General features: G+C 41.4%; 1 protein-coding gene across 2 annotated transcripts in view; it reads left to right on the forward strand.

The window, feature by feature from the left end:
* NKAIN2 (sodium/potassium transporting ATPase interacting 2) overlaps nt 1–15,326 on the forward strand; it is a 764,856-nt gene that overhangs the window by 342,642 nt on the left and 406,888 nt on the right. For both annotated transcript variants that reach the window (XM_074948365.1, XM_074948364.1), the window contains exon 2: nt 3,892–4,029. In XM_074948365.1, coding sequence (XP_074804466.1) covers nt 3,892–4,029 — 138 coding nt within the window. The remainder of the gene's footprint in view (nt 1–3,891; nt 4,030–15,326) is intronic.

The raw sequence follows: 15,326 nt of genomic DNA on the forward strand, positions 1-15,326 counted from the left end.
TGCTGGGCTGGCTGAGGGACTTTTGAGCTCTTCTCTTTGAATTGTTAGATTTCATTTTTAATGACTGTATGATTTTAGGACTCCCTCTTTATAACTGAATTCAACAACAAAAATTTCTTCATGGCATCCTGACACACACAACTATAACGGCACAAGTCTATCTCTGAACTTTGTGATCCACAGTCTTCCAGTTTAAAGAAAACAGTCATAGAATAGCCTTAGAAAAATGACAGGGTTAATATGGAAAGAGAAATGAATGAAAATATGTTAAGTGAAGATTTACTATAGAATCTCCTCTTACTCAGTCTATATAGCCTTGTAAGCAATTTTTGACAGAACTATTAGATCTGTCACAAAAAAACCCAAAACTTTGGTATATGTTGATGCGATTTTCTTTTACCCTTACAGTTACAGTGGGAATATTAAGTTCCCTACTTTTTTTATAATTAACTACAGTACTGCTATTTTCTTCTCTAATTGGTACACTTATCTGTGTGATTTCCTACTGTTTGAATGATTTGCCTCATCCCCTCTATATTTTGTAACTGACTGACCCCCCCATAGTTGTTCTAGTAGAAGTCTGCACAGTTTATTTTCTTTTTACAACTGCTTTGCCATTCTCATTTTACTGTTTTTTCAGCTGATGAAAATAGGAGCTCTCTGTTATGAATGAACATTTTCCCATTGTTAGACAGTTAATAATAATGCTTTAGGTATAGCAGGTATTTTGTTGATACTCTTACTGGATTTCACAAAGACCTGCACAGTGTCACAGATGGATCTCATTTATATACATTGAGAGTTAAACAAATTTTATAATGATGCATTTGGAGGTCTAGGGGGATTTGGATTTTGTGAAACTTGCAAGACAGCTTGGTCTCTTAGTCACATCATTGCCATTGCAATTAGCATGTTATGTCTTGCTTCTTTGGGAAGTCTTCTGACCTGTAGTGTTGCTGAAACTGTGATGTATAATATTGTGAACCGGGCCTGGAGAATCCTGGGTAATTTAAGAACAGTGATTGTCCAGCTTGGTCTATGACTCTCTCTTAAGCAAAATTCTAAGCAAAAGTCAGAATGGGCTATCAATCTAATATACTGTACAGTGCTAACCTGCCTTCAGAGAGGAAGAATTACAGTAGTCACGATTAAATCTGGGATTTTAAAAGGAACATGAGAAATTCAGTGGGATTGGGATGCCAAACTCCCTTTGATTCCTTTAAAAATTCCAGGCTAAGAGGACAGCATTTGTCCATAGACACCATATAATTACACTTTCCTCCTATAAATTGGGGGAAAATGTGGTATCTCAGTTATCACTATGTGGCAGTAATGGGCAAATGCTGTCCTTTTAATGGTGGTGTATGTATTTAGTAACTTTTTAGCAAGGTCTTGTTGTATTTTGCTTCTTGAATGCCTTTGTGGACAGGAAAATACCTCTAATAAATTGTACTACCTAAAGAATTGCATTGAACTAAAAATCAGTTATTCAGCTAGCACTTAATTTCAGACACAGATATTAACTTTTAAATTAACTAAAAGTGTTCATGACAAAAACACCTAATACAATTGATCCACTGCATTTTATAAACTGAGTAAATATTCACCAACAGATTTTGGGGTGGGGTGGAGTTGCAACTTCATATAGGAGCAGCTGATTTAAAAGAAAAAATCCTGGTTCAATAAAGTTTCTGTCTGCTCAGAATTCTCACTAGAAGAATTGTCTAGTAAAATAGGCTTGGTCAGGGAATTTTTTTCTCTAGAAGATTCATTTAATGTTATCAGTGTTTTTTGGATATGCAGTTCTGAGCATGCACCAGTGTATAGAGCTGCATGTTAATGAAATGTCACTACACCAGTTAACACATTCTGCAGAATTCTGAAAGGTGTTTCTATTTAAACCAAACTGACGCTTAGTTTTTCTTACTCTGGTCTAGCTACTTCAAATGTTCTTGTTTGGCAGGGGTCACCAACTGCCCTAACTTGGCTGGAGATTAACATGATGTAAATATTTCTAAAAAAGAAGCTATCTTGAAGATTGTGTAGCTATTCGCATTTGCTGTGTAACTTACAGCAGTGGGGACATTATTACGGTTTGGTGGGGCTATTCCCTGCCAATGATGCATTTTATATTTGATTTGCATAAAGGTAAAGCTTTTAAAGTTTGCATCTGTGCATAATATAAAAATAAAAAACCCAACATCAAACAAACTACTTTAAAAGAATGTCAAGTTTGCAAAGTCAAGCACTCACAAGTTAGGAAATGCCAGAATGAAGGTTGCATGCTCACGTTAGTTCAACGCCTTTGTGCGTATGCACAATAGGATACAGTCTTCCATGACAGGGCAGAAGTGGGGGCAGAGGGTCCGGAGAGAGGGAAGATGTAAGCTAGGGTGCGAGTCTCTATAGCCAATTTAAACAGAAGGCAGTAAGTATTTGGGAGTAGGGAGAACTACAGTGGCAGAAGGGATAGATTAGGGGAAAAACCGAATGAATCAGTTCTGCTGTGAAGGAGAAAGAGGGATGGAAGGAGATTGCAGGATGAGGCTTACTGACGGGAGAAAAGATGTTGAGGTGAGATATTGTAACTAGAGCTGCGCAAATAACTGATTGTTCAGTTTGCTGGTAGTGCTGGGGGGAGGGGCAAATAGAAAAAAATAAGAACTTTGTTTTGAGTCAAAAGATTATTTTGTTTAGATTTGGGCATTTTTAACCTTCTATTAATAAAAGCAAAGGGAATGAAGAGCTAGATTCATAAAACAGAGGCAGTGGTGTCCCCTTTATCCCATAGCCAAGTGGTTAGGATGTTCACCTGGGGAATGTGGGGGAGATAGGTTCAAATCCTTTCTCTTGGCTAACCCTTGGGCTATAGGTTATTCTGGGGTGGGCTTCCCTCAGTGTCCTCTGTTGAAGCTGTTCCACTTTGGCCCAATGACTATTCAAGTGTTTCAGAAAGAGAGAGACTCTATAGCCTGGTGGTTAGAGCACTCACATGAGAGGGACATTCCCAGGTTCTGATCCATGCTCCAATGAATATTTAATTATTTATACCATATGGGAACAGCTTCAGCAGGAGAGATTGAGTGAGTCCCACCCTAGAATATCTAGTAGTCTGGTGGTCAGGGCAGTGACCTGGGAAGGGGGAGACCTGGGTTTCTGTCCCCACTCCAAAGCAGGGATTCAGACCTGGGATTCCCACATCAAGGGTGAGTGCCCGAACCACCAGCCAACTGGATATTGCGCAGGTGGGGGAACAGAGGGGTGGTGAACACAAACGCCTCAGTTTTTGTGAATGGTGCTTCTCCCTTGTGAATATATCCTGAAAAAATTAAATGTTTCCTTTTGATAGTGTCTAAATGAACCACCTCATCATTTCCAGGGGGGAAAAAAATCATTCATTTATGTTTTGACTAAAACAATTTGCCAAAATCCGCACAGCTGTGGAAATCAGTTAACCAAATCAGTTGATCCAATTTGATTTTTTTTCATTGAAAAAGTTTCAGCTGAAAATATTTTGCTGAGCTCGAGTATTAAACCCACCACTGACTTTCAGCACCACCGTAGAAGTACAACATTTGCCAGTGTATGACAAGATGATTTGTGCTGTTTCTGCTGCAAACACAACATCCCTGTGAACAGGGTCTGGTATCTCAGCAGAATCACCCATATGAATATTTTAGCTAACTGCATATAACTCAGTAGACTGTCAGTGAGAAATGCTGCTTTCACTAAAACCAAAGGATGAAACATCACAAACTCATTTCATTATACTGCTGAGTGAACTAGTTTTAAACTTAGGGCAATTTTCTTGTTTTGGGGAGGGAACATGTCTTCATATCTGGTTTTTCTGGCCTGTTCTAATCTATGCATTCTGATGCTTTTAAATCCTAGGTTTGTGTGCTGGAGAGGCAGATATTTGACTTCCTTGGTTATCAGTGGGCACCAATCCTGGCAAATTTTGTGCACATTATTATAGTCATACTTGGCTTATTTGGAACCATCCAGTATAGACCTCGCTACATAACAGGAGTGAGTATCATTTATGTTTTTATTTTCTGAGCATCATAAAAATGGGAGAGGTGGATGTGCAAACTTTACCCTTTTGCTTAGGAATTAAATATACATCTTACCCTTGTTTAACCTGCATATGTATTTATTTTACAACTGTAACATTGTTATGCGTCACCTATCATAATTAAATAGCACCACGAAAAATCAATAATCTCACAACATATATGAAAATATGAATATAGCATAAAGCTTAATTAGTTCACATTTGTAAAGTACTTTGGAATCCCCAAAGAAGAGGTTCAAGGTTCCTTCCCCACTCTGAACTCTAGGGTACAGATGTGGGGACGTGCATGAAAGACTCCCTAAGGTTATTCTTACCAGTTTAGGTTAAAAACTTCCTCAAGGTACGAACTTTGCCTTGTCCTTGAACCCTATGCTGCCACCACCAAGCGTTAAACAAAGAACAGGGAAAGAGACCACTTGGAGACGTCTTCCCCCCCCAAGCCCTACACCCCCTTTCCTGGGGAAGGCTTGATAAAAATCCTCACCAATTTGCATAGGTGAACACAGACCCAAACCCTTGGATCTTAAGAACAATGAAAAAGCAATCAGGATCTTAGAAGAAGAATTTTAATTAAAGAAAAAGTAAAAGAATCACCTCTGTAAAATCAGGATGGTAAATACCTTACAGGATAATCAGATTCAAAACATAGAGAATCCCTCTAGGCAAAACCTTAAGTTACAAAAAGACACAAAAACAGAAATATACATGCCATTCAGCACAGCTTATTTACCAGCCATTTAAACAAAAGGAAACCTAACACATTCCTAGCTAGATTACTTACTAACAAGTTCTAATACTCCATTCCTGTTCTGTTCCCGGCAAAAGCATCACACACACACAGACAGACCCTTTGGGCTCCCCCCAACTCCAGCTTTGAAAGTATCTTGTCTCCTCATTGGTCATTTTGGTCAGGTGCCAGCTTCTTAACCCTTTACAGGTGAAGGGGTTTTGCCTCTGGCCAGGAGGGATTTTATAGTTCTGTATACAGAGAGGTGGTTACCCTTCCCTTTATATTTATGACAAGAGGTGATATAGATAATACAAAATATTATACACACTGGATTTTACCTATTGATCAGTGAATTACTGTAATTTTTATTGACTATTTCTTATTAACTCATGTTGTTTAGAGTGCAAAAATATGCCTGCTTCTTACAAATAAGACCATGCTCCTACCCCAAAATATAATGCATGTGATGCACAGTATTGTGGGTGTGTGAGGAGAGAGAGGTAAGGAAGTGACAAAACAAAAGTAAAAAAGATAGTATGTGAATCTCGGGAGTTGACCTGGTTTTTTCCCCTTCATCCATCCTCCCTTTAATCTTTCTGCATACACACTAACAAATTAGGCTCTGTTGGACTCTCTAACCCATTACAACTTTAACTAGGTTTTAGATTTACATTTTTAGCATTTTGTTTTAAAAAAAGAAAGATATAAAAAGTTTAAAGCTCAAAACCGTTGCTCAGAATGACCTTATCTAAAAATAAATCCATAATAAAAAAATACTAATTCAACAGTACAGTGTAGATTTTTCACAGACACAAATGCAAATCAGGAAATCCCAAAGCTGCTGTTTCATCATGAACAGTAATTCAGCCTTCAGGCATACGCCTGTTTGTCTGATTTGTATTGGTCCCTATGGAGTCAGCTGTGGCTTTACCATAAGCCTGTTCTGGAGTTAGTGCATTGTTGAGATGCTCCTGGTTCAGCCCAAGAGTGAGGCTGTAACTCCCCTTGCTGCTCCAGGGAGGGAAAGGAGTAAGTTGTGTTGGGTCTGTACCTGGCTCTGAAGAGCTGGCATCCCTTCCTACACTGTTACACAAGATGTGGGCAACTGGCCAATGAGATAAGGGATCATGATGGTCTCCTTACGTCCTTGCAGTCCCTGAACCACAAATTAGTCCTATGGTATTAATGTTAATGAATGAATATTAGTATGTGTAGGAGTGAAAGTATGCTTCTGTATATATGCAGTAGTGTTGTAGCCATGTTGGTCCCAGGATATTAGAGGAACAAGGTGGAGAGGTAATCCTTTTTTATTGAACAACTTCTGTTGGCGAGAGAGAGAAGCTTTGGGTCTGAAGAAGAGCTCTGTGTAAGCTCAAAAGCTTGTCTCTTTCACCAACAGAAGTTGGTCCAATAAAATGTTACCTCCCACACCTTGTCTCTCTATCCTGAGATCTACACAGCTGCAACAACACTACAACACTGCAAACATCTTATATATATGGAAAGTGTGTGTCTGTGCGTGTAAATATTATACACATGCACATAATTAACAGTGTTGCCAACTCTCATGATTTTAACCCAAGTTTCATATTTGGAGTTTTTCATCAAGTCTCACCTTCTGCAATCCTGTGATTATGTGAGAATCACAGCTTTCCTTTTCTGAGAAAATCAGTTTCTAGTCCTTATGGTTGTGGGGGAGAAAGCTTGAAAACAGGACCTGAGTGCACCCTAAAAGCTAAGAAACCATAAGACAAATAGAAAGAACCCAACACTTATTTTTAAAATTCTTATGATTTACATTTTCAGTCAGCTCTGAAGAAAAGAAAACACCCACTTTCACACCTGGAAACATTAAAAGGGGAAATGGGATTTTATCAAATTTTTGCTTTTAAAAAAATATTACCTTTGGGCTCAAAACCACTCTAAGAAGTTTAAGCACAAAGAATTTATTCCTAAAATAGGAATTCCAGAAAATAGAGGCTTATATTTAAAAGGGCTGCTTCAATAGGACAAGGCACCGTTTTCTGCTAGAACCAGGACTATACCTGAAATCAGAATGAATTCAAATTCTAGAAATAAATTACACTTTAAACTCCTGGGCTGATTCCATTCCTACCACTCTTTCCTATTCATCTTCCCATATGCCCTCTCTTAGAGCTGCCCCCGACTTTACTCTTTGTTGTAAAGGGCCTTGTGACCTGGCATCCATCATCTAGAACTGAAGTATGTGTTCCCACACATACAGAAGGTGCCTGATGCTGCTGCACCCCTGCAGTTGGACAGGGGTGGGCAGTAAGTAGCCTGATTGCCCCAAAAGACATCTAACAAAGGGAAACTCTCCCTCTGTCACTGCAGCAGCTGCATAGAGACCACTTCCACCTTAGTGCTGTTACTAAGAAATCCCACTAGGAATTAGAAGTTGCCCCAGCTATCACAAAGTTGCTAGGAGACCAGTCAGCCTGTCAGCTGAATGTAGTGGTATAATGAGTGTTTCACATCGGCTGCTGCTCTGTTTGGAGTGAGTGTATCTGAGGATGGGAGTAGACTGATTCCTGCCCATCATGGTTTTCATGGGTCCATACCATGTATTCCATTGAAGCTAGGAGATGGAGGGAATTTCCACGTGAAGAATCAGAAGGTGGGTGCTCAGTTCCCAGTTCCAGGAGAGCACAGTAAGGAGTAAGGCAACAGTCTTCTGGGCCTTCGGATGGTAGCAATGAAGTTTGCTTATTTCCAGGGGTGTGGGTAGGAGTCGATAAAACTCAGACTGCCAATTGAATATGCAAGGGTAAGGACAGCCATCTTCTGTGAACGTACCCTGCATCATCCCTACTCCTCAGTCATATCACTATCTGTAATATTTCTTGCTTCTACAACACTAATGCATTTTAATTTTATATAACATGCTTAATAAAGGGTATCACACATTTTCTAGAGACAGTGAATCACAAGTTAAAGAGAACAGAAGGTGAGATTTAAAGAAATAAATTCGTGTCTCAGAGGGATGTGACACAGCAAGTGAATGAGTGACCTTGAACTCTGGAGAATCACAAGAAGCAGAGAGAGAGAGCAATAGGAAGCCAAAACTGGCATACTGGGGAACAGGTGAATATACTGTCAGGTCTTGGGGGATATTTTAATTTAAATGGGAGATGGTAGAGGCAGACAGAGAAGGTGGTTAAGGTAATATTGCAGGAAAGAATAGTATGGCTGAAGTTTAGAGAGCAGATATTAGAGGATTGTCAGCATTCAGAAGTGACATGATGGAGATGTGAATGTGTTTTTAGCAGAGCCATCAGTGGGGATAGGCAGTATAGATGTCTGGGGCTCCAGCTAACCAAGGGGCCTGGGAAATTGTTGATCAATCTCTTCCTCATCCTGGGCCACACACAGCAGCTCAGTCTCTTCCACTCCACTTAGGAGACTTCCTGCAGACTAGACTCAGAATGCACTGATATGTGCAGTCACAATTCCTGCTCTACACCTGCTTTGAAATGCATGAAGTAGGAGAAGGCTGCTGAACACATTGATGCTGTCTGGCTCCTGCTCTGCAGAGAAGTTCAGCATTTATATTCATCCTTTTTCCTCCCCTTCCAAGAGCTCTGAATATGAGGGGCAGGGGATGTAAATATTTGCAGTAGGTGCTATTCCTGGCTCCTGACAAAGAAGGTGAAAACATTTAGGGAGACCCCCAGTCTCTAGGGATGATGAGGTGGTAAAATTGAACTCTGTGTTGCTCTTTTTGCCCTGGGAAGAAGGTACAAAGAATGTAAAATGGAGTGATGTGAAGGAATTAAGGAGAGTTGATGGGGGATGGGAAATGCGTATCCGGGAATTTGAGGAGAAAGGCCACTGGGTGTCAGTCTTACATAGAAACAGATGTCAGCTGCCACTTTGGAGCTTTAGTCCTGTTGGTGTTGGTGAACCTGATTCTTCTAGACTAGAGCTTGTTCCACAGTATGTAAATCCTGGATGTGTGCCTGCCAGAAAAGACCAAGATAAAAGAGAATTTTGACAGCAGGAGGTGGTAATTGGCAGCTTTCAGACAAGGGATGGGGAGGATTTGCAGGGAGAGGACAGGGAAATGGATTAAAAAAGTGGTTCTCAAACTTTTTTTTTTTGTGGACCACTTGAAAATTGCAGAGGGTCTTGGTGGACCACTTAATGGTACAAACAACATTTGGAAAGATCATTAGCTAACTATTGTAAAGTGCTTTGGATAAAAGTGCTATATAAAAAACTTAATAATTGTTTTTTTGTTCTACAAATAAAAGCACACAACTCAATATTTTAATATCAGTAGTCTGACCTTTCTAATGCGATGGGTGTGTCCTTGATAACAATAGACATGTTTAATAGTTGTTGCTAGTGTGGATGTAGAGACCAGTGTGAACCGAGGTTTGTTTTTGATAACTACAGTACTAGCCAAATGATGCCATAGACAAAAAAGTTCATAGCTTCTCTCCCTGGCCACGGCAGCCCCGAGCTGGGGCTGGGAAGGCTGGGGGGGGGTCTCTCCCGGCAGCTGCAGTCCTGGAGCAGGGGAAAGTCGCCTCTTTCTCTGGCTGCCACTGCCGTGCATATACCAAATTCCCACCCACCCCCTCTTCTCACCCCACTGCCCCCTCTCACCTGCTGCCTATTCCCCACAAGGCCACCACCTCACCTTACATGTGCGTCTTCTTCAGGGTCCAGGCACCTAATCAGTGGAGCCACGCCTGCGCGGCTCCACTAATTAGGTTGGTGGCCCTTCATTCTCTTGTGTGCAGCAGCCCAGGCACGTACCATAGAGGGAACTATGGACCAGTTTGAGAACCTCTGGATTAAAGGTTTGAATAAGATTGCTGGTCTTGGGAGTGAAGAGACATGAGACAAGAAGACATTTTTAACCAGAAGAGGGATTTCAATTTTTTAATCCTGCAGTAGTAGGGAACGATAATATAACTAAGCAGATTTTAAAAATTAGCACTTACCGAATTTTTAAATTAAGAATAGATATAGATTGTATGTGATACAAACATACAAAGAGGATAAGAAACAATGTAATATTGCCATAGTTTAATTTATTCTGTTATATCCCTCTGTTAGGGATAACAATAAGAAAAAATAATAATAGTAAACATTAATGGAGACTCATGGACCTCTGAAAGTACTAACGAGCATAATATGCTGGAGAAAAAGAGCAAAGACCTCAATTTACCACAACACAAATTTGCAGCCAGTTAAAGGAGGATGGATCTTATATAGTTTAATACTTGGCTGCATTAAGTCTTGGAGAAAAGGACAGATTATCATTGGTACATTACTTAATATGTAATTGCTGATATATATTAAAAGAGCGAGAGAGAGGCAATTACCTTATGTCAGAGCTTCTTGCAGCATCATCCGTCTGCTAGACCATTAGGCCCCAGAGAGTATAGCTGAGCTAATCCATGCCTCCAAGCAAGGAATTGCCAACTGCCTCAAGCCCCGTAGGTAGACCAACTCAATGCCCCAAAGTGAATTCATCCCTGAATCTTGGCAGATTCCAGGAAGTATTTCAATAATATGTTGAACTACACATGGCAACTTAGTACCTACTACATTTTAAAAAATGTTCATGGTGATGCATAAAAATGTGGAGAAGCTCATCTATAACATGCACATATCAGGATATTGTCAAATAATACAGCTACAAATCAGCTGTACAACAAAAATGCTTAAACGTAAGCCAATAACAAGCAGGAATAATAGTGAATCTTGAGTTCTGGATCATCCTGTTCTCTGCTACCTTTTTCACTTTTAAATTTAGGTTCTGTGTATTCAGTGAGTTAGGATTCATCAGTATTGGTTTTGGTAAAAGAATTTCAGTGATTTTTTTTTTTTTTTTTACTCCCAAATATCTTATAACAGAAGATAACACAATCGACTGCCAGTGCTTTTCCCAAGAAAAGCTATTTACTCACAGTATGAGAAAAGCTCCTTATTTTCAGCATTTTCTAGTAACATTTGTTGTGAGGTTAAGTATTGCCTTGTTGACCCCATTCAATTTGCTTTCCAGAGATTTGTTTTCTTTAAAGTAAGGCAGTACATGTCTTCAAGCCCTATACAGGAATTATCCAAGACAGATATTTCCACTTTTACATTCTGTATACCTTTGGGGAAGGATACTCCTTTATGATTAGTGTATCTAAGAGAAGGCTAAAAGGGAATGAAATCCCTTACATATTCTGACCAGGCTTTGAAGCTTGATATTCTTGAGGTTCAGGAACCTAGTATCCTAGCCAGAAGCACTCACTTAAGTGATGACTCCTTGAGAAGTTCTTGTCTAGATTACGATCCTTTAAGGCAAAACTTTCAGCGGTTCATTTTGCCATTTATGGTATGCTGCAGCACCAAATCATAACATGAGTTAAGGGCATTACAGCCTCAGAGAATCAGCTGATGCATTTATTGCAAGTACAAAAAACCACAATTGTATGTATAAAGAAGCATTTGGTCACACAGTTTACCAGTTTGAAAGCACAAATTCTAATTTGTGTTCACAAATAATAGGCTTTTGTACACACAATTTGAAGCCCGTGTTGCTGTTGGTAGCACAGTTATGGAAGTGTGGGACCTGAACATTTTATAAACATATTGCCTAAGAACAGATAACTTTCTTCAACTTCTCAGTATTTGAAATTATTTCCCATAAATATTTGTGACTCTTTGCTTTGTAGAGGAGCAATGTCTTCTGAGCACTTGCTATTTGATTTGTTAGTCAGTCTTGATTGGAAACATAAGTTATATGTTCCCCCCCCCTCTTCCCCCAACACACACACACACACCCTCTAATTAGAAAACCATAATTCTTAGATACAGGCGTCTGGTACAAAAACATTTTAAAAATACAAAATTTCCTTTCTGCAAATATTATCCAATATCTGTATCAAATTGGCTGTTTCCTTGAACATCTTGCCAATGTCTTCATTTGCTAAAAGATCTGTTGAAAGTTAAAACGCAAGGGAGGTGAGCACAACTGAAGGGAACCACTTAAAATTTTGAATAAGTAGTTGTAGGAAACATTTTGCAGTATTCACATAGTTCTTGCAGTGTGATTGGCTTTAGTCAGATTGGAAATATTATGAGACTTGCCTTTTGGTTTGTGTTTTAATACTTGTGCTTACTGTCCTAGAAGGAAGAAACCAAGTAGTACATGATCACGGCTATACATTAGAGAGAAATAACAGGGTGCCAGATAAAAAGTGAAATAGGTGCACAATCAAGAGTGCTATAAATATCTATATACCAACACAAGAAGCTGAAAAAGCTAAAGTAGGATGCCTGGCAATAGAAGAGAATGTTGACGTAAGAGAATCTCTGAAACATGGTGGAAGGCCAAAAGTCAGTGGAATACTTTGTCACTGGTGTGTACATTATACAAGGAAGACCAATTTGGGTTTAAAAGTTGGGGAGCAATATTGTACCTAATAGATGTCATAAAATCTAATGAGAGGGATTATCCGAGTGGAGAGACCCATACAATAGAAAGTATATAGCTACAAATCCCAGATTATAAGAATACAAATACACTAGTAGATTTATGCTGCTAACATTTTCACTGGAAAGATATTGAGTGTGCAATGGAGAGCAAGATCATAGGCAACAAATCTGTAATAATGGGTGACTTTAACTACCTGCAGGCTGATCAAATATCATGTCAGGGCAAGGTTTAGAGAAGCAAATTTTCAATATTTTAAGAAATTGCTTCTTCGAACAGTTAGTTCAAAATCAAACAAGAGCAGAGGCTACTTTCAACTTAGTTCAAAGTAGTGCACAGGAGGTGGTTCAAAAAGTAACTGTACTGAGTCAAGAACTAATAGCGACTACTGTATGATTAAGTTCACCACCCTGTGGAGTGGGATCTTACCAAATACTGTTGCTGACACTAAACTTCGGAAGTAGGGATTTTAAAAAAATAATGAGGAATCTAGTTAAAATGACCCTAAAGTCAAAAGTGAGGAATAAGCTTAGGTCAACTTAATCACAGCACAATAGAGTCCCAGAAAGCATGTATGTCCCTAAATGGAAAAGGAGACAGAGGAAAGGGGAAACAGCATGATTGCATGCAGGGGTGCCACAAGGGGTGGGGAAGTCAGAGGGGTGAAACACACCCCCCCCCCCAACACATTTGGTAAAATTTTGCCTCCTGACTGGTAGTCCTTCTGCAGCCTCAGAGCAGCGCATTGCTGAGCCCACAGATCTCCTCCCTCTCCGCATGGAGAATGTCAGCAATGGAGGCATTTGGACCAGCCAGGCGGGGTGGCGCTACCTCTCCGGGGCTCCCCAAGTGCTGCCCGTGGGGGGAAGGGGGATGCTGAGGAGCTGACTCTGGGAGTGCTGGTGCTGTGTGGGATGGGGGGTGGTAGCCTGAGAAATGGTATTGCCACTGCCAAGCCTTTTTTGCTGTGCACGCCTCACCCAGGAGCCCGAGCTCTGTTGCTATCTCCCAGTTACACCTGAGGTGGTGTGGGGTGATGTGAGGCTGGCTCAGTACCAGATGTCTGGCCGGAGTGAAGGGCCATCCTGGCTGCAGAGGGCACGAGCACAAAATGGGAGGATGGCGCAGAAAAGCACCGATCCTACCCAGCAATTCAACTTCATGGCTCAGGATCAGATCTGGAAGGGTCTGTCCCCTCCCTTCACCCTTTCCCCTGGGTGTCTACATCAATCTCCTCCATCCACCACTGATACTATTTGATGCAATTTGGGGAAACATTTGGTAAATTTTTTAAACATCACCCTGAGATGCCTGCTTTAGACCCCAATCGGTGCCCCGGTGATATGGCAAGGTACTAGAGGGTACTGGAGCCATTAAACAGGAACATAAACTGTGGCAATTCACATATAAGATGGAATTTGTGTCAGCTGAAAGGGAATTTAAAGAGCAAATAGGTCAAATGCATGAAAACAAACAAATACTTTGAGTGTATTAGAAACAGCAAGACTGTCAGAATGGGTGAAGCTGCATGAGGGGTATCCTATTACCATTTATGGTATGCTGCAGTACCCAATCATAACATGAGCTAAGTGTATTAAGCCTCAGAGAATCAGCCTCAGTCCAGAATTAATTCAGAGTTTCATTTTCATTATGCCAAATAAATTGACACTAAGGGCACATCTAGACGGGCAAAGTTACAGCGCTGGCAATTACCGAGCGCTCAGAGAGCGCTGAAGGGAAACCGCAGTGTATGTTCACACTGGCAGCTGCCTGCGCAATAGCGTGTTCACACTTGCAGCACTTGCCGCGGTATTTGGAGCAGTGCACTCTGGGCAGCTATCTGCCAGGGCACCTCTTTCTCTTTTGCTGCTAAGACTTGTGGGAAGGCGGAGGGGGTCATGGGGCATCCTGAGTCCTGTCCCGATGCCCCGTGATGCATTGCTTCGCATCCCAGAAATCCCTGTGCTTCCATCTGCATTTGGTGTCCTCTTTCTATAGTTTGTGCACTGTGCGCTCTGCCTCTTCGGGCTGCAGGAATGGATCCCGAACTGCCGACCAGCATGCTGCTCGCTCTGACCAACACATCACAAGTGGCAGGGGAGTTATTCCTTAAACTACAAAGGCAAGAGAAATGTGACATTGATCTCGTCATGCGTACAAGCTATGACACGAGAGTGCTTGTGACCTACATGGAGGTGCTGACCACAGTGGAACGCCGCTTTTGGGCTCAGGAAACCAGCACTGAGTGGTGGGATCACATCGTCATGCACATCTGGGATGACGAGCATTGGCTGCAGAACTTTCGGATGAGGAAAGCCACATTCATGGGACTGTGTGAGGAGCTCACTCCAGCCCCGCGGCACAAGGACACGAGAATGAGGGCTGCCCTGTTGCTGGAGACGCGCGTGGCGATTGCACTGTAGAAGCTGGCTACTCCAGACGGATACCGATCGGTCGCTAACCAGTTCGGAGTGGGAAAGTCGACTGTTGGACTCGTGTTGATGGAAGTGAGCAGAGCCATTAATTGGTCTGAAAGACCGTGACTCTGGGCAACGTGCATGACATTGTGGATGGCTTTGCACAAGTGGGCTTCCCTAACTGCAGAGGGGCGATAGATGGTGGGCATATTCCAATTCTGGCACCAGACCACCTAGCCACAGAGTACATTAATCTCAAGGGGTATTTCTCAATGGTTCTCCAGGCGCTTGTGGATCACCGTGGGCATTTCACAGACATTAATGCAGGCTGGTCCGGAAAGGTGCATGACGTACGCATCTTTTGGAACACTGGCCTGTTCAAGAAGCTGCAAGCAGGGACTTTCTTCCTGGACCAGAAGATCATGGTAGGGAAGTAGAAATGCCCATTGTGATCCTGGAAGACCCCACCTGCCCCTTAATGCCGTGGCTTAAGAAGCCATACATGGGCAACTTGACAGCAGCAAGGAGCGGTTCAGCAACAGGCTGAACAAGTGCAGAATGACTAAGTGTGCATTTGGCCATTTAAAAGCCCGTTGGCAATGCCTGTATGGGAAGCTGGACCTAGCTGATGACAATATTCCT

The sequence above is a fragment of the Natator depressus genome, chromosome 3 (genome assembly GCF_965152275.1).
Source record: "Natator depressus isolate rNatDep1 chromosome 3, rNatDep2.hap1, whole genome shotgun sequence".
NCBI classification, from domain to species: domain Eukaryota; kingdom Metazoa; phylum Chordata; order Testudines; family Cheloniidae; genus Natator; species Natator depressus.